This window comes from Symphodus melops, assembly GCF_947650265.1.
Source record: "Symphodus melops genome assembly, chromosome: 21".
NCBI classification, from domain to species: Eukaryota; Metazoa; Chordata; class Actinopteri; order Labriformes; family Labridae; genus Symphodus; species Symphodus melops.
This window is the reverse complement of record NC_136711.1, coordinates 6,457,375-6,477,883: the sequence shown is the minus strand read 5'-3', so window position 1 is coordinate 6,477,883 and position 20,509 is coordinate 6,457,375. Positions and strand designations below refer to the sequence as shown.

At 38.9% G+C, this 20,509-nt stretch overlaps 1 protein-coding gene across 14 annotated transcripts in view; it reads left to right on the top strand.

The window, feature by feature from the left end:
- Positions 1-20,509, top strand: part of cacna1g (calcium channel, voltage-dependent, T type, alpha 1G subunit) — a 166,518-nt gene that overhangs the window by 126,300 nt on the left and 19,709 nt on the right. For 11 of the 14 annotated variants that reach the window (XM_079372658.1, XM_079372670.1, XM_079372669.1 and 8 more), the window contains 2 exons: positions 16,742-16,893; positions 19,335-19,444. In XM_079372658.1, coding sequence (XP_079228784.1) covers positions 16,742-16,893; positions 19,335-19,444 — 262 coding nt within the window. The remainder of the gene's footprint in view (positions 1-16,741; positions 16,894-19,334; positions 19,445-20,509) is intronic. The other 3 variants (XM_079372668.1, XM_079372663.1, XM_079372666.1) reach the window with 1 other exon arrangement.

Genomic DNA, 20,509 nt, shown 5'->3' with positions numbered 1-20,509 from the left:
ACAGTCTGACATTAATATTGATTTCTATGACCAACCACTAAGGGGGTAAGGTGCCTGATGATGACAATAAAACAGGTTGTCAAATCAGCCTTTAAAAAAATCAACACCATATATTAAGCTAAGTCATTGTAATTTCTATAACACATTTCATTACATGTCAAACCTTTGTTCATTCTTGAAAGGACACTGAGATTTCCCTCAATGCCATCAAGAAACAAGCACAGTAAAACAAGCAAAAACACAACAAACAATCAGTGAAAAACCACTGTGATCTTTTAAAAATAGTTATAGTTTGAAACATTGTGGCTCAAAATCAAATTCCTAAACTCTGAAAAAGAGGGAAGAACTCCAACCCTTATGGAGTTAGCTGGAGGACATTCCACGAGTTTGGGGAATCAAAAGAAAATGCAGATTTACCGAGTTCAGTAAAAGCTCAAGGGACTTTAAGTAGGAGCCACTCAGAACGAGTCGTGTATGTGCCCAAATTCTACTCTAACAGGTCTGTTATGTAAGGTAGAAGTTTTACAATAGCATACAATCAAGAAAACAGTGTCTTTTCCAAGAGACAGGATTTACAAACACTGAACTGACTAAAAGAAGAAACCTTAACTGACGTAAAGTAGTCAAACTTACTTGTTCCTTTTGTTGATTTCTTTGTTATACAGAAGTCGGTATTGAAATTAGATGAAACAATATTTTGAGCTTACCAGCTTTTGACATTTTATCAGGGTGTTAGGACATCACATGTAAAATGTCCTTGTCAGTGTCAGCCTTTAACACTACAAAAGTTTAGCTTTACAAAGGCTGTTTTGGTTTAACAACTCCAAACATTGCCGAGTGAATCCCTGAGGGCATGTTATAATGATACTTAGAATCCAAACTGAACTACAAAGAGCGAGATGAAATGCTAAAATCAGAGGAAGCAGCCAGAACAAGCTCAAAGTCTGTCAACAGCAGGGAATATATATGTAACCTGAAAACATTTTCAAACCTTTGCTGTTATTATTTACCTTTAGTTCGGTGTTGTTTTTGAGCTTTTGAGGTGACTTTGTGTTGCTGTTCTCCTTTCACATGCTACAGTTGTACTGCTCTTAGAAGCCCGTCAGAATCGGAGCTCTGCCATGCTAACAGATGGCCCTTGTCTTCCCAAACAGGCTAAACAGATCAACGCTGCAGCCCAAGCAGCTCTGTCTGGGTCAGCCCCCACATGAATTCACTCTGTCATAACACAATCTCGTAACATCTCAGACAAAGCGGTGATCTTATCAAGGAAAACATGCAGAGATAGAATAATGAAAACACACAAGCTCTGCGAAGACGCACAAATGTCTATCTGTCGTTATGTTGGCTGTATACATGTCACATGGTGTGGTTTTTGTAGTTTGTGTTTTTAAAAAAAACTGCCTTAACTTTGGAGACTGTTGCACTTAAATTCATTATTGTGGTTGTTTGAGCCATGGACGGCATAAATTGTTTCCATTCCCTCTGTTTGTTGTCTCATGTTGCCATGAGAGCTGACATATCGAAAGGCTGATTGCCAGCAGTGCATGCCTGGCAAAAAAATAGTAATAACTGTGCAGTTCATAATGGCCCTGCAGTGATTCTTCTTTTATGACTAAAACACATTTTAAACAAATGGGTGCAATAATTAATTTTAAGAAATAATAAAACAACTTCAATATTGCAAACAGGTTCATAAAGTTTCTGAACTTTTGATCCTTTTAGAGAGCGCCATAATATAGGTGTATTTTAAACTATGATCCCACATAATCCAATTCTCAGATCAGCAAGTCTTTGTGCTGGTGAAAGAAAATAATAGGATGGTAAGCTTGTTTCATAAATAGAAGGTTTTTCCATCTGCAACAAGATACTTGTAAATCGTTGTTGTCACTTACACGTATACAATTAAACAGCAAGATTTTTTTTTTGTATCTAATAGCTCACACACATGGAGGCACACAAGCCAGCCAGTGCCATTCTCAAGCTGTAAGTGGGTCACAACTAACAAAGATGAATCGAACAGACATTTTTTACATTTCTCCCCTTTCTGTCCTCTATTCCTCTGTTGTAATTAATAACACTTGTTCTTCAGGGAGAGAGTGAATAATAGAGCTTGTGAGCTGGGAAGAGAAAGGTAAAAAGTCTGGGAGGCTGCTCAGGGTTGTAAAAGTTTTATGCCACTCGATGGAAGTAGTAGTACTAGGAAACATGCTGTGTTGAATGGGAAGAATCTCTTGTAACATTTAGTGAGTGAAAAGTATGTTACTGTGACTGCTTGGGGGTGTGCCAGTCAAGGCTAGTATGAGCATGCCCTTAAAGTTAGATCTGTGTCCAAAATGTGATCGTTAAGTCAATCCCAGCCATGCAATATCTTTTTGTTGCATCCAAAAATGCAGCTCTTTGAAACACTGAACATAAATCCACCATAATGCTGAGGCATGACTAGATGATGATGGATCTGTAGTGGAAAGGTTAAAAATGAGTAACCTGCCGATAAATGCGAGAAAGAAAATGAGAATTAACAGAATGAGTAACGAAGCTTGTTAATTTCCAAGGCAATGTTGGACCATGAATTATTGCTGCACCTGCTGTAAAAGAACATACAGTACTAACTTTGTTAGGGTGAAAAGCTGGAAGTGATTTCTGGGAGGAAAAACTGCCTCAACAACACTCGCTATGAATGTTTCATGTTGGGAACATTCACTCTGAATATTTCATCTACAGAAATGTCAAGGAGCAAACAGCACCAAGCAGAGGCATATATACTGTAGAGCTGTCCTGCTGCACTCACTGTAGTGATAAAAGAGGTAGATTTAAATTTGTATTATTTCTGAAACGAAGGTCTCCTTCATGCAAGGATCTAAAGCCACAAGACATGCCTCTACCACTTTTCTGGTGTGCTTACTGTATGTGCTATATCTAAAGACAGATATTTAGTACCAAAGCTAACGTAGCAGATTCACTCCGTGATAGCTCTTTTATTTGGACAAACATGAAGAAACAGGAAGAGGCATTGCATGTATCCATTAGGGCCTAATTTACACTTCTACATTGGATCAGTTCCATTGGCTTGTCTGATAGTTGACTGTGAACTCATCTCAGACTACTTAAATGCTCGTAGTATTGATTCTACAGTCTGTTGGGGCCCTATAGGCAAAAACAAAGAGCCCATCCATCCAGCGTCAAATAACAAGTGCCATATTGGATTCTTATGCCCTTCAAGTATACACCCTCCTATATTTCAGGATGGACTAGCGCCATCCAACATTTACTTTACATATAGTGGTTAGTATCTGACCACATAAGCAATGTCTTGCTTTCTTTTTTCCTCTATTTCTCTGTTTTTTTCACCCCCAGATGGATAATTTCTCTGATTTGTTTTCCTTCTGAAACTTAAGGATAAGGATAATCTTTATTGATCCCCCAATGGGGTGTTACAACAGCTCCAAAAAAGAAAAACAGGGAATATAAACAGCATCAATAGCCAAAAAGAAAAAAAAGAACAGCTATGAGCCAGTTTACATTAATTAAATAAGGGGGATAAAAAAATACAAAGACTTATTGATAATACAAAGACTTATTGATAATAGAAAGATTTATTGACAAACGTAGGTTTGCACAGGAATAATGCATGCAATGCTTAGCAATACAAGAGGAGGCCTTAAGGAGGCTTCCTACTGTCATATCAATATTTGTGAGTCACAGCTGTGGTTTGTCAGCCCTCGGGGCCCACTACTGAACTGGAGCCCCTCGCAGTTTCCTGCCTTGCCTCCCAAGTTTGTAACTAGCTTCTGTAGTCTGTTAGCTTATGCAACAATCTGTGTAATAATTGGGTGATTTGATAGGTGACTTGAGATGTTTGAGTCAGAACCAAAGTGGTAGAAATAACTCCTGACCTGCAGCATTTTTTGCCACAGCTATAGATTACTTAATTATATTGTCACTCTCTTCTGTTTGAGAGTTTTTTCCCACAATTTCAATGCAATTTTCAATTTACTTTGAAAAGTTAAATATCTGTTTTTACATAGTATCTCTGTGTTTGTACATGGATTTGTGTTTAAGACATTTTATTCATTTTATGTTTATTTGACATGGGCATACAGTTACATTGGTCCCAGATGCACTGCTCTTTGCAACACATCAAGGATTGTTGGTTGAACAAGTGAAAAGTGACAATCAAAGCTCCTTAAAGGTAGGGTTGGTCATTTTTGAAAACTAGCATGATTTTGAAAGTAGCATTCTGTCTGCACCCACCACCCCCTCCCCTCTTTTCTCTCTCAAAAATCTCACCCCTTACTTAGATGCATAAGCACCATTGGTCCAGTGCTTTGAGTGTGGGCTTGTGCATGAATGGGGTACAGAATGAGCAGGGAGAAAAAAAAGGCATGATTGGTTGGTACAAATTGGTACCTCATTACTTTTTCAGAGCATATAAATTATTAATTTCTGTAAGGTCCTAAAGAGCATTTTAACCAAAATCTTAAAAAGGGTACCAGAAGGAAGTGACCAACCCTGCTTTAACTCTACTGCCAGATTAAATGATCAGTACAATAAATGTGCATGGGGGTGGAACACATCCATTACAAAATTGATGATACCAATTATGCTAAATTCAAGCTCTTAATATATTTTGGACAAGTAGTTTGCATGAATCTGTTTTGAAAAAATGTATAATAGCCCAGAAAAGCCCCTCAGTTTTAGCTTCTGTCTCAATCAAGCCATTTTGGTCCGTGTCTCTTTAAAGCCCTCCTCCCTTAAAGCTCTCTTGGGATTTGAATGGCAAGCATTCTGGAAGCCAGCCGCAGGGCAACAGTGGCAGAACCCAGCAGCCCCTCCAACCTACATGAGCGCCATTAAAACATTAAACTTGAAGAGCAGTCCTGAGCTCAGCCTTCATGAAACTTCCTAGATAAACAAAGAGGTATTGTTGCACCGTTGCTCTGCATTGACAGTTGTACCTTTTGAAATGCTTGAATCCCAAAGGATTTTTTTTTCACTTGCTGTGTAAAACCATGTTTAAAATTAAAGTCCAAAATGTATATATCCCAGACAGAAATTAAAAGTTGAAAACAGTTATCCTGTCATGATGCGTTGAAAAAACAGGGAAGGTGGGCCCAATTGCAGAACTTAAAAAAATGATTTATTTTATTAATAACAAGGTAAAATAAAACATACTTAACTAATAAATCCAGAAAGTCCAAAAAGAAAAACATGAGGAAACACAAGGCACAGGAAAACATGAACGCACATCCAACAACGAACAAATGACAATGAACTGACACACATGGTAAGAAACACTGAGGGTGGGTTTGGATTGTCCCTCCTATCTACTTTCAATATCCTTTTTTCCTTAACCCTGGAAGAATTTAAGTGGTGGCCATGGGGAGAGCGGTTCTAATTCTCTAAAGGTTAAGGAAAGGTGGGCCAATGCTTCCTTTATAACCTACTATAGCATAGGAAACACTGGATCATCCTTTACGAAAGGAGATGAGAAAGTGCCGCACCACAATTCCAACTTTTAAAGCGAATTGCGCATCTGACTGTTCACGAAAACTAGCAATCTGTTGGAGGAGAAATGTGGACAAAATCTGCATTTGGTTTCTATGATGATTTGACTTATCTGTTACTGCCTTTGTATTTATTTTATTTATTTATTTTTATTTTGTGTGTGAATAAGGTTGTTGCTTTTATACATTCTTGTAACATGTTTAGTGGAGATGCTTTGCTGTTATTTGATGTTCATTTAATACAAGAAATGGTAATAGGCCTATTAAACCTTGTTTATATAAAAAGAAAAGGAAACTGGACGCTGATCATGGAAGTTAGCACTGCAATAGTTTGCCTTAAACAACTTAAACCCAGAGGTGAACTCTGAACGTGATACTGGTGATGTCAAAAGTGAAACATACTCATGCACAAACAGGATCCTATGCATATGCACTGACAGAGAGACGTCAGAGTGATGGAGCTGCCCCCGGCAGGCAATCCAGAGCAGGTGTGTGTGTGTGCATGTGTGTGTGTGTGTGTGTGGGGGGGGGGGGGGGTTGGTGCCTTGCTCAAGGGCATCCTGGCAGTGCTCAGGAAGTGGTATGGCACCTCTCCAGCTACCAGACAAGTTTCCAGATTTGGTCTGCACCGGGACTTGAAACCTCCTGTTCCCAACCCAAGTCCCTAAGGACTCAGCTGCTGCCGCCCGACTGACCTACTGCCACCCAAATTATTAAGATTATTTAATCGTCAAGAAGGCGCAGGGGAATATTTTTAGGTAAGCTATTCTTTATAGTCCATCTTCTGAAATCTGTAGCTTCACCACAGCAGACCCACGTCACTAACCTCTGCCACCGTCACGTTTACTACGTTACTTACTACGGAAATGTGGTCAGATTGTTAGAACAAAGCGATCACCTTTCCCTAAATCCTTTATGAATTCTCCTTATACCTTTCTCCTTAACCCTGTCAAACTGTCACAGGGTTAAGGTAAAGTGGATTGTAAAAAAGAAAGTAGATAGGAGGGACAATAGGAATGCATGTTATGCTATGACATGTAAGACAATAAGGGTAATCAGACTGGAGAGAAACACAGAGGCAGGATTAACAACACAGAGGATCCAAAGTAAATTATGAAACACTGAAAACACAGAACTCAATAACTTGTAACATAGGGACACAAGAAGGAAATTACACAATAAAACAGTAAATACGACAATAAACACTAGGAAACATTTATTAAAGAAACAAGCAACACCAGGAAAGACACACATCAAGATAGACAACTATGCAACACAAGGAGAGAAAAATACTTCAACAATATAAAGAAATCTAAACTATGAAATACAACATAAACAAGACAAAACCCTGACATATCCAAAGGTATATTCAACTTGAAATGTATGATTTTTCAAAAGGAAAGGAGAGCTGAGACACAAAAAACATCAGAAATATTAATTCAGAGATACAGAAATTCCACAGCTCAGGTCAAAAACAAGCATACTTCCACCACACTTAGCCAGATGCTGAAATAGTTCAGTCCTTCAGGAGAAAAATGTCTCTTTTCTATGGTTATGTGCCTCGTTGCAGAAAGCAACCTAATTACACTCGTTACAGCAGAGCAACAAGATAGGTGATAACTACACTACAGTATTTAGAAAAGGTTAGACACCAACTTTCAATTATCAGTAAAACAATTATGTATGACTGAAAATGAAAATGCTGTATAAAAAGTTTGTAAATAGTACTTTATATTAATTACAGTATATTAATGTCAATCAGGGTTGAATGGGGAACTGTTGGCAGCTTGTTGTTTCCTCCACTTCCTTGGAGACAGTCTGGAGCCATTACTCACAATGAGTTGCACTTGCTTGCTCCATTTAAAGGGAAAGCTTTCTTAACTGTGAAACTCATTCATTTGTTTTAACTCTGGCATCCTTTATGTGGACAAAATTGTGCTCTGTCTCCTTGATAGAATAGCTTAGAGCAGAGTAAAGGTGCAGATAGACACAGAACAATATGACGACTATAACCTCTGAGATGAACAAGGTACAACACATAGTATGGAATATCACACAGGATGAAGACAATTCTCTTCTTCAGGGAACAGAAGTTGTAGTCATAACATTTAATTTCCTTTTAGTTGATGCTCCAGATACAACACATAGAACATGCGTACACAACTAGCAGTCAAACCTCCAAATCAGTAAAACTGAACAAAAGTGTGCAGTGATAACCAACTGGCCCCACTACGGATGGCACATAGAAACAACACTTGAAACACAACCCATAATATAGACATTCCCCATGGTTGAATGTGTTCGCCGAAGACTTTTGCTTTCACATGCCAGGGAGAATCAAAAAGCTGGTTTAGACCAGGCTTAACCCTTGGCTGAATTTGCAAAACACACAAACAGATATGAAATGAACACACACTGAGTGTTGACTACGTAGTTGCGTGATTATTGATGTGATTAGTTACTTCTGCCATCAGCGTGTGAATGGATAGGTGGGACCAGCGATGTTAAAGCACTCTGAGTTGTCAGAAGTCTTAAAGTAATGTAATTACTTCCACAGTTTAACTGTGAAAGGGGAGTACTTTTCAGTCCTGACACCAATGCTTTGACACTCATTTGTTAGAATGTAGTCCATGAGTGTATGATGCCACTACACTTGGGGTCAGCTATTAGATTTGACCTTTCAACAGGTAGGCATTTCGCTGCAACAATTTTGGTCGAAGTTGAAGGACCTCCCAACCTGCCTCCAAAAGGAGGAGCCTGCGAACAGAAACCTGGATTGGCATGCAGCCAGCAGATAGATATCTCGGCATTCAAAGACTTTGCTGTCCACTGAGAAGCCATCAGAATCAAGGACAGACCCTGTTGGCGCACCCTCTCCAAAACAAGCATTATCATCTTTACTTAAGTTAAGTCAAACAGAAATGTGCTGGACCATAGGGGCTCTAGCCTGTTTGCTCCCAGTGCATTGTGGTTGGTTTTGGTGAAGAAGAGGAGCTAGTGAGTGTTCACCCTATAGGCAGAGAGGTCCACCTCTGCCCTGCCAAACAATTTCCATATCTGAGCCACCACCAACAAGTGCCTCTTTCAAAAGTGGTCCTTCCCTGGAGTGAAGGTCTGCTCCCAAGTTTAGGTGTTTGGAGAGAAACACTTTTAACAGGGGATGTCACAATGCCCCCTCCTACTTGTTAATGTAGGAGACCATTTTTGTATTGTCCTTCCTGATCATAACATGCTGGTCTGTCATCACAGGACGGAAATACAGCTCCATATTGTATATGTGAAATCTGCTTTGTACTAAAGACTAGACACCTCTCAGTGTCGCACAGAGCCACCCATCCAATCAGGCATCCACCCCTGGAGTGTCAAAACAAACAATAGCACAAGTACTTGGTAAGCTTTCCCCTTGAATGCAAACCTTAGAAACGGTTGTTTCTAAGGTTTGTGATTCGGTTGTATCCCAACATGAAAGTAAGCATAATGAAGGCTTGAAAACCAATCTCCCTGACTGATTTTGTTCAGTGCTGTCTAATCTTTGCATTTTAACCTTTTATGTGTGCAGATATCAACGTTACCCTTCTCAGGTCGAAAATCACACTTCCCTGCCCTTCCTGTAGAACAATAAAATAAAGACTATAACAACTTTTGCTCATCTGCAAAGTGGGAACGGTTCACACTATTTTTCTCTTTTAACAGCATATATACAGTATTTTCCTCTCGTGCCAGCTCATCCTTACAACCATGTTAAATACGAACAAGAAATGGGTGGTCTGAACCTGAACATTGGGGGAGTTGATGTTCAGCACTTCAACGGCTAGGCAGAAGAAGAGAGCTCTCGCTCAGGTCTCTTTAATTCATTAACAATTGCCATTAGATCATCCCTGTAACCATTGGGAACATCAATGCAAGGGCCCCCCTATTGCTCGGACTCAGACAAAGATGGGGCCTTTAACTCGCTGAGAGGAGAGGGACATGCCACATGACTGGAGTATTTCCCATCACTTTTCCACAAAGGTAACCCACCTCTCCACAGTTGAATGCCGGAGCTGGCAAAAGAAACACCAGTCTTGAGCTCATTCAATGCTCTCCTTGGGTGGACAATCCCCAGACAGATGGGACATACCTCATGCCAGTCCTTTTAGTGCAAGGATAAGCTGCACCCCTGAGGACAGGGGTAAATGAAAGATTTCCTCTTGCTTTAGTGTTGGTGCTTATCCTAGACACAAAGCGTATAGGTAACAGAGACTGAAAATCAGCACTCCATTGGCAGCCTCACACGCCAATTAAACCCTAAGGAGCTAAGGAGCAGAGAAGAGACAGAGCTAACTAGCTGTAGCACCCACATAGTAGAGGTTTTCTTAGCAGGTTGAAGAGCACAATAACTGAGGGATGACCAATGACTGTTTCAAGTGCAGGCAGAGCATCACATACGTCATCACAGATCATCTGCCTTAAAGGGATACCTCACCCATTTGCATGAAGCTTTGTATCATTAGAAACATGGTAGCAGTGTTGAATGGTTGTGAGTCCAGCCCTCATTTTGCCCTGAGACGAGAAAAATGTGTTTTTCTTTGCCTGGAAGTTTTCTTCATGTGATGCAATATGACGCTTTTTGCATCACATGAAGAAAACTTTCAAGCAAAGAAAAAATAATTTTTCTCGTCTCAGGGCAAAATGAGGGCTGGATTCACGACCATTCAACACTACTACCATGTTTCTAATGATACACAGCTTCATGTAAATTGGTGAAGTATCCCTTTAAAGACATGATTAAAGGTCACTTCAGTCGAGCTCCATGGGGGTGTGATATCCTACAGTACACTCTGTGTTGCACTGAATGAATCAGCTGAAACAGAACAAGAGCAAGTTAACTTTATTGGCATGTCTGTGCCTGAATATTGTCAGCACTATATGCTTTGTAAGTTAAGCCTTTGAGACAGAGCAGATAGCGGGAACAAATGATTTGTTGGAACTGTAATTGACTCCAATCTATTCTTAGTAAAATATAAAGGTTCCCAAGCGTTCAAATTGAGGAACAATTTAAACAACCAAATCTTGAATGACAGTATTGGTATCATTGGTAACATATCATTGAATTCAACTTCCGAATGGTTTCTTGTTGTGTGCACTTGATAGGGACTGTATTGATATTGTTGGTCAGGTAAAAAAAGAAAGAGGGGTTGTCTAAACAGGACAAAGGGTAAATCATAATACTATTAAAAAGCTTCCCATTGGTCTGTACCGTGTCATCACTGTTTTACCCGTTACTCCGCCCTCCACTCACGCCGTCCAAGCGCTTGCCGTCACCATTCAGTCCCCCATTTCAATCGGTCCATTCTGCTCAAGTATGACTCAGAAAGAGGTGTGTCAGTCAACCATATGAACCAGCACAATGTGTGTGTGTGCTAGAGTGCAGATGTGTGTGGTTGTTATCATGCCTTGTCATTTTAAATGTCATGTTTCCTTGTTTCTTTAATTATTTTTTTTTCCTCTGAGCTCCTGAATTTGCTCTGCTATTCCTCACTATTATTCCTCTGTTTAATTATTTTTTGCAGTTTTTTCTCTCTTCATCTGTGTCTCTCTGTTTGAAAAGTAACCAAGGCAGAGCATTCCAGGATTCCTGTTAATTTTTTTATTTGATTGTTTTTCAGCAACTGTTTATTTTGTAAAGTGTTTTTGTTCTTATACTCAGTGTTTGCTGATTATAGAAATGTAAAAATCCAGTCTGAGATATTGACAGATTTTATTTTCAGCCAGACACTGAGTATCAATGTTAATCCTTTAGCATGGTTGGAAATGAGCACCCTCCGCCTGCCGATTGTGGGTTCGTAATGTGGCCGGTAAAAAGAATGTCTGTTAAGAAAAAAAATAAAGGCTGGTAGATTTCTGAATCCATCAGCCACAGTGTTAGGTGGAAGAGAAAGTTCATTTCTAACCCTGCTCTAGAGCCATTTAAGAAGGACAGGGTGTAAAAGCAGCAGCCAGCTTAACTTCTGCCTTCTCCGAGTTTATTCATTTACGTCCAGACCTTTTTACCTGTAATGTTCACCTTTGCTGCTTTTACTTCCTTTGTCCTTCTGATTGTTAAACATCCATTATTTTTTTCATGCAGAATATAAACTCTGATTATCTATTGCCCTACATCTCCTCTATTCCCCTCAGCCATTTCAATCAACATTTTTTACCCCAATTCCAATCATCCATAAAACTCTGACAGAGCTACCAAAACCCACAGATGGGCTCACTTTAAGAGGCGATCTGGTAAAGCACAAAGCATTACACCTATGAATGAAAGTCAAGTGTTGTTTAAGGTTCATTTTAAGATTCGCTTTTCCATTTGAATTGTTTAGCATCCTTTCACTTCACAACCTATAGACAAACTCATATGGTCACCACATTCTTAACAGCTATAGGTCCACAAGGTTCAAGACCCATTATCGATACATCCTATCCGCCACAGCCCGCACTCACCCGCACATTCACAGTGTAGCTTTGCAGCTGTTGCCGTTATATCATCAATTCAACAACCACGGACACAAACTGTGTCTGTATTTCCCAACAAACACCGCCTTGGAAATGTATGGATTATGTTTCTGAAAGTGTCCACATCCAAAAGCAATCCCCAGGTCAAGTTGAATGCCCTTTAAATCCTCGCTACCCCTTACGGTTAGTGAATTCTTAGCCCACATCAACAAAGATGAAGGTGAGTGCTCTGTAAAGGAAATGGCTCTTGGGGTTGTTTTTGGATGTTTTATTGTTTTATTATTATCATGTCGTCCAGTGTGTTTTAAAAATGTTTTCTCTTTTTCTTTTGTGTTGAACCTCAGGCATTTTTATCATTAGGGGTATAAGATCTCCTTACTGTCATTAAAATTCCTGACCCAATGTCCACAAGATCCAGCTGCTGTTTTCCAGCTAATCTCCAATTCCGATGCTAATGACTTTTTACAGCTGCATGGATGGCTGAGCTAATTTGGCGCTCTGGTCAATACTCTTGTTTCCATCATAATCGACACACGTTTCAAAACATCTTTTAACTCGGCCCCATACAAAACGTGACAAATGTGCTTTGTATTAAAGTTGGCAAACCATTTACAAGTCCTGTTAGGCTCTAAAACGCTAGATTTTTTTGCAGGCTTTATTCATATTGATATTGTATTGTATATTCATATTGATTGTTTTGGCAAAAAATGCCTGATTTTTGAAAAGGCAAGAACAAATTTGCCTGATTTTTGAAAAGGCAAGAACAAATTGTGATGTTTTCGGACTTTAACTTCAAAGCACATTGTTGGAGCAAGTGAGTTTTTCGATTTTAAATGTTGTAAGTGGCCTTACAATTGCAAATTTGCAAGGAATTTGCATTGATATTTGGGGGGGTTGTGCTTTTATTTTTCCGACATTTGATTTTATATAGGACAGAGGATAGAGGAGAGAGCTGGAAAAGACATTGCAGTTAAGAAGCCACAGGTCAGATTCAAACCCCGGTCGCCTGCTTACAGGATTACATCTTTGTACATACACTGTTTGCACCAACCACTAGGCTGTTTGCACCAACCACTAGGCTTACCTGCAAGTCATATTTGCATCAATAGTTGTGATAAAGACATTGTGGTTTTATGGAGGGACTGCCTATGACTTACTCTAGAAAAATAGAACCAGCTCACCAACAGAGCACTAAAGAAACACAAGCTGAAATTTAAAGAATTTAAATTGCAGCCATATTGGAGTCACAGTGGAGCTGTAAGGCACTAAAACTGAATCTGGTGGACATTTACAATAAAAGCTGCAAAAGATAAATCAAACATATCTTGTCTCTACCCAGCAGGGTGAGGGGTAATCAAATGAAAGCGAAAACACAATAATAATGCCTTTGGTTCACACAAGAACAATGTCTAGGAAATTGAGACCCCATGACTGACTGACTGGCCAAGGTGGTCAATAAATAGACCACAGAGATGGTGTCAAATATGAGGAAGGAAATGCAGAAGGCATGTGCTGTAACCTTTTTTAGAGAGGTGACTGCCATTTGCCTTTGCACTCATAATCATTTAAAATGAGGATTAAGTGCAAAGCATTGAGAGATGATCTTAATCAGTGAAGGAGAGGAGAGAAAGCGGGAGCTAAATAATTTCTTTCTGACAATAAATATCTTTCCCATATGTTGCTTCTTTACTCAAAAGAAATGACTGTACATACGTAGATAGCACTTAACTCTGCAACTTATACTCCATTCTTCAGAAAAAGCCTCTCTCTTTTTCACTCTGTGGAGTAGAAAAGATCGGTGGAAGGGAGAGCAAGGGAGTTGGAGTATGCGGTGTAATTTAGCCTCCTAAACTTTCACCTCCTCTTCGCTCGCTTCATTGCCTACCACTCCCCTTGGAGAATAGCTGAGACTTAACCAAAAGGTTTCTCTCCCTCTCTCTTTGCTCCCATTTCTTTTTCTTATCCTCTTATTTCTTGCTGTTTTTGCCCCATGAGAGGTTTTGCACAATTAGAGTCTCAAATTACTTTTAGGAAGAAAGTGAACCCATATATTACCTTTCTCAGTATATAAAATAATTCTCTTTGCCCTAGTTTACGAAGAAAACTAGAAATAAGTAGGAAAGGACAGTTGGAGCGTCTTTTGCAGCATATTCAGATGAATGAAACAACAGTGTAGAGCAGAAGGGGGGAAAAGAAATGTTTTGTGTGAGTTTATCTGTCTGCTGTAGCTTACAGTGCACCTGCAGAAACAATCTAGAACAAGGTAAGAACAGTGTTTGCTTACCCCATAGATGATGGAGGATCCTGCAAATAAGGGCTCCAAGTGAACTAACTAAGCTGTTGCTCTCTACAAGCGCTAAACCTGACTGCCCTGATTCAAAGACATGTTTTCCAGACATTCCCATGATTCTTTAACCCTACTTTATCAATGTCTTCTCAGTGAGCCATATAGTGAAATGTCCAATAAAATGAGGATGTGATGTGGCAGTGGATCTGAGCTGCTGGGAAGCAAAGCAGGTGACCGAGTATGTCATCCTGCTTTAGTGCATTTATTTGAAAAGCCACACCAGAGGCCACATTATTTCCACCTTTTGGCACGCACATCTCCATAGGAGTTCAGAAGCAGTTCTAATTTCAACTCTAGCTGCCCCGTGGTTCAGCAAGCAGTAGCAGCTTTCAGGTTCACCTCCCCTGTTGTAAATATCAATAATTACCAGTAAGTGCAAAATAAGCTCTCAGCAAAAACACATATTCAGAATAATTAACTTGAAGGCTCTCAGCAGAGTGCAGACCTCTGACAAAACCTAAGCAACCTTCCTACTTGCATGGGTTCATTATTTAACTTAATAGCTGTGTCCAATTCACATTTTTTCATTTTTTTCCTAAACCCTCAGAGCCTACATTTCGCATAAAGCCCTTTTTAACTTAAGTCACACTGCTTTATAAATGTCCAAATGTCTTAAACTCCACACTAATAACAAAAAATGTCAACCAAAATCAGAGGATGTTTAAAGACTCCATGTTTGTATAGTATTACTTATTACATGGCTGTACTAGTACAATTAAAGCAACTCCTAGACACCAACTCCTCCATAGAAACAATATTACCTATTGATTTATTTTGATCCCATAATCATGGAATTCAAATCTACACACATTTCATTATAAAATGACCAAGGCAAAATAATAAAAAAAGAACTACCTCAGCTGTAATGATAACAGGAAAATAACAGGCAGATTACAAACTAATGAGGCCAAGAAGAACCTACTAAAAATCAGGAAAGTCACGTCTCAAGTGCCTGATATAGGTCACATTATATCTACCCAATCAATCAAATACAATTTTGGACACAGCTTAGAATTACTGACTCAAATAATGCATACAGTGACTAAGTAATGGCAGGATGAATCAAAAATGACTGAATGTGCTCAACCTTGTAATCACTAATGGAAGACCTATTGGCTTACCTCTATAATACGTGGTCTTGCATTAATATTTGAAGCATACCTAGTATTAAAATAATAACAATTGGTACTTTAAAGCACTTGATTAAACAAAACATTTGGACATGTAGACATTGAAATAGTTCTAAAAACAACCTGAAGTTGAGTATATTTGAGTGATGTCAGCTGTGTCACAGCTCAGCACACGTCTTGCAGCTTTACTCTGGACCTAATATATCCGAGTTTGTATTTAATGCAGTTTACCACACTGCAGTCCAAGGGAGAAGGAACTAGTGTTTGTTAGAACTCAGGAGATTCAATGCTGTGGTAGAAATTGGGGGAAGAGTCTCTCTCCGAGATGATAGAGAAACCAGGGGTTACATGTCACACATACATACAATAAACCCATGGGAATCCTTCCAGCTCAGCACGGCAGCAGCCACAGCAGCACACCTGGACTAATTGAGCTCCAAACACCCAAAGGACTTTTTGCTATGGAGTGTGTGTGCGCTGTTCCCTTTCCCGTATGATCCAAAGCCTCTCCTTCACTGATAAAGCAGTAAGATAGATAGAAAGAAAAAGCCTTCTCCTCTTTCCTCATCCTAATTCTCATCCCATACATCCATCAGTCATCTCTAAAGCGGGGAAAAGGTGAGAAACAGAGTGATGGATGAGTATGGAAAAGTTTTTTCCTGTGTCATATTCTTCTGAGGATGGAAGTGAAAGGAATAAGGTGAGGCTGAGTCACATGGCGATCAGGGAGTCAAAAAGAGACATAGTCAAATCTAAAGACAAAAATATCCTGACAGCAGTCCCCTCAAAGGAGTCTCCCCTCTCTCTGTCACAGACACACACTTTAACCAGTGCTGTTTATCTCCTTTCACACTCGCTCAGGGGAGAGTTAATTTTAATAATTGCTGATCAGAGCAGAAGAATTGATTTGATTAGTCATGACTGCAAACCACAGGAGTGCTAGGCTGGAGTCTTTCTTTCTCTCTGTCCGTTATCTGATCTGCCTCTCCCTTTTTCTAATCTCCTCCCATCTCTCTGAAGTGTCTCTTATTCTAAATCCCACCTTGAGTGACTGTAACAGTTTTACAGTAAGTGTACGGTATTGCGTGAACTAACCATCTTTTTTTTTTACAAGCAGCTATGGTGGCTGAAGTCCTCGGCAAAGCCGGTCTACTGTACCCTGTGCCAGTATATTACCTACTATCTCACTTTTTGAACCCCCCTCCCCCCTCTTCCTCCTCCTCCGCGTTACCCTGCTCCCTGTACCCCACCCCCTTGCAAACTCCCACTTCCAACAGAAGCTCAGAGTAAACCCTACTACTCAGATTACTCCCCCACCCGCCTGCTCATCCACAAGATGTGCACCAGCCACTACCTGGACCTGTTTATCACTATCGTCATTGGCCTCAACGTCATCACCATGTCTATGGAGCACTACCAGCAACCCAAGGTCAGATGTGGGCGCTGGGAGGGGGTGAAGTGGTGTGCAATTTGCTTTAGATGTCAAATTTGAGCTGCAATCACACATCAGTGACATTTGTTTTAATAAATAAGATGCTCTGTGCCCAGTATTATTCAAATTGGGGGTCCTGGGCCCCAAGGGGGTTGACTGGGAGGGTGGACTCTACCATGTCATGAAAACATTAGAGAAAAGTAATGGTACAAAGATAAAAAGGACATAATAACACTCTTTTTTTAGATTCCTTTTCGAAATACATGTTCTTTTTCAATGCTAATCTTTTAACTAAAAAAATTGAAAAAATTGAAAAGTTTAACCAATCACAACCGAGCAATATGAACAATATGGCTGATATTGATACATCAGAAAGCTGCAGCTGGAACAATGAAAACAAGCTATCTATGCCCTCCTACAGTACATCAAATTTTGTATTTGTCATATGTTGTTTAAAATGTAAGAACACAGACTATTTATTACAGGACAAAGACATTGAATATTGTAAAAAAAAATAAGTGAGAACTTCGAAAAAATAACATGTTTACTTGTTAAGACAGATTGTAAGATTGTAAAACTGCTTACAAAAAAATGCATAAAATGAATGGACAAAAAGCTTTTATTTTAAATAAGGAAATACATGCTTTATTTTGGTATATTCCAAATTATTATGTAAAATCAACTCAAAACATTTTGCAAAGAGAGGCTTATTCTATTTGATTAAGTTTTTCTTTCTAACATTGTAATGTTCAGGTGGTTTTTAGTTAATACTACATTTACTGTAATAAGGTCTTACATTGACCTATAAAATGAATCAATTTGAAATATTCATTAGTCGTTTCATAGAAGACCAGGCCTATGGTTCTCAGAGGGCCACAAGGGCACACTGTTTCATTAAAAAAAGATGAGAAAGGAACGAGGTCAATAGACAAAATAAATGAATGTAAGATAAGATTCATAGTAACCTGATAAGGAAAGTTATAATTAACTTCAAAGTGGGGTCAAAGTAATAAAGACAAGATAATTAAACAGTTGAGAAAAAAAGATTGGTTTAAATGCTGCCAAAGGTATTCACCATTAGATTCAAGTGAAATGTATTAATGTAGGTATTTACACCATTAGTAAGGAAACTTTAGACTGAAGTCCATATTTCACAGTGAAGGAGTAGATTAGACAAACATGGCAAAAAAAAAGGTAAAACAGAAGAATTTGAAAATGGGTTAAAGGATAGATAGTGCTGTGAAAGCCTTGGTGGATTAAGGAAAAAGGTAGATAGAGATGAATCTTAAACTAGATGTAGCTGTTAGTGGGGGGAAAACAAAAAACTCTACCACGGAGGATTTAGTGAAACCCTTGTCGACCACTAATTTTCCCCCGTTTCGCTGCTAAAGGTCAGTTTTTACATCCAGATGGGAGCTGTGAATATTCCCATATGCAAAATTAGACACTTTGATTTTTATGGCCTTTTCATTATGAAAGAGGGTGGGGGGGTGGCGTGCAGATGGCAATGTGAGAAATCTTTTAATAGAACTGCTAATACTGGAGAACAGGAATGATGCAGCCTCCCAAATAGTACACTAACCTAATACGTAATACTCTAAAAGAGTATCTTTAAATTTTCAAAATCTGTCCTATGTGTTGGAGATAATTACAGAATGCAATCATTGTCCACAGTGTTTGGATAAATATCCTAAATTGCTATGCAGAAACACAAAAATACTGTATACTGTAAGATGAAATAAGATGATGTTTATTGATAGTATTAATACTAGAAATAATAACAGGAAAAAAAGAAAGAACTGGTGAAAATACAATAAACCATATTGCAATAAAAAGACAGCTCTTCAGTGAATATGTTATACTAGAGCTAGATTACAATAGTTAACATAACTCAAAATGAGTCACAAAGTAGCTGTCATGTTCTCCAGTTTGCAGAAGTGGACACAATCGTGCCTGCTTTTATTTCTTTAATTAATTCATGGCTGTATCTGATTAACGTGAATTAAAAAAAAACAACTCAGTAAAGTAGCTGTCATGTTCTCTGAGTTTTGGTTTAAGGCACGGTACCAATGACCACTGTAACTGCGCCCAGAGTCTGAATTTATATTTCCATAAGTAACGGACTACGAATTGGTTACAAGGAACATCACTAATAATATTTAAGTTTTGCATACATTTAAATAGTACAAAGATGATGGTTCAAAGACTTCAAATGCAGGACTATTATACATCTAAACCATAAATGTCCACCTTACAAACCACTGGAAATACCTGTCATTTCAACGTGTTATTGTTTTCTTTATGTAGTTTCTAATAATGAAACAAATAACTCTGTCTGCTAAAATGAAAGAAAATATAATATCTGGTAAGCTGATTTGTTAGCACTGATACTTGTGCAGTTTATTAATCCTTTATTTCTTTCTCCCTGACGTCCTCAGGAGTTGGATGAGGCATTGAAGATCTGTAATTACATCTTCACCCTCATCTTCGTTCTGGAGTCTGTCTTCAAGCTGGTGGCTTTCGGCTTCCGGCGCTTCTTCAAGGACAAGTCAGTATTCAAATACCTTGCTCCCACATATGAATCCCATACATGCTGGATAAAAAAAAATCCTGGATTAACATTTACCCCCCAATTTAAGGGGTCCACATTTTAGTGGATGTGATCTTCTAACAAATTTGTGGTTAAAGGTATTGTTTTTTCAAGTGGAAAATGTGAGGCTGCTTTCAGAGAGTATAAATGAGCTTTTTCCTAAGGTGCTCCAGTGAACCGTTCTCAGTGAGTCTTGTATGAATACAAACTGCCTCGTTAAACACCCATAAAACCTGCAGCCTTAGATGATTTCATAGCTTTGAAATCCCTGGCTTCCTGCTGAAACCCACACAATAATGGACAAACGAATCACAACAGGGCAAATAGATACTAGCACACATTGCACACTCAGAAATACACACAGTACCATACACATCTCACTGGAGGAAATGTTCTTTTGGACAAGAGCTCACCACCAAGGGCTCCAAGAAGCCCATTGTCTTTGCCAAAGTAAGCCATTTTTCTTGGTTTTTGTATTTGGAAGTGGTTCAGTTGGACATCAGCTCACTGCCCACTCACACTTGATTCATACACTTTGAACATCTTAATGAGGATTTGAGGGATACAGAAGGGAGTGGACTCCTAAAGTCCAGTATTAAGAAAAAGTAATGATGGAAATGGACTAATCGGCTTAGTTTGACCACCCAAGACTATTTACACTAACCATTTATCATTTTTTGTTCGAACATTTTGTTCAGCACACATTTATTGCTAACAGACAAGAACATTTCATTAGGTCTCAACTACTATGTAAGTATCTGGGAAAGAAAGATTCTTGTTTCCTCCTTCAAGATATACGACAAAATAGAGCTCTTGAGCAATATCAATCAAACCTTTTTTTTCATTTAAGGTTGTGAAACCACAGCTCACCTACTCACAAAGCTTGGACTCCTGTTGTTGACATTCAATGACAAAAACAGAACATGATAAAAAGGAAAGTATTGAAATATCCAAATTAATGCATCAAACCAAACCTATAAGGCTTGTGTGAATTGTGCATCCATATGTCCAGTAGGCTACACA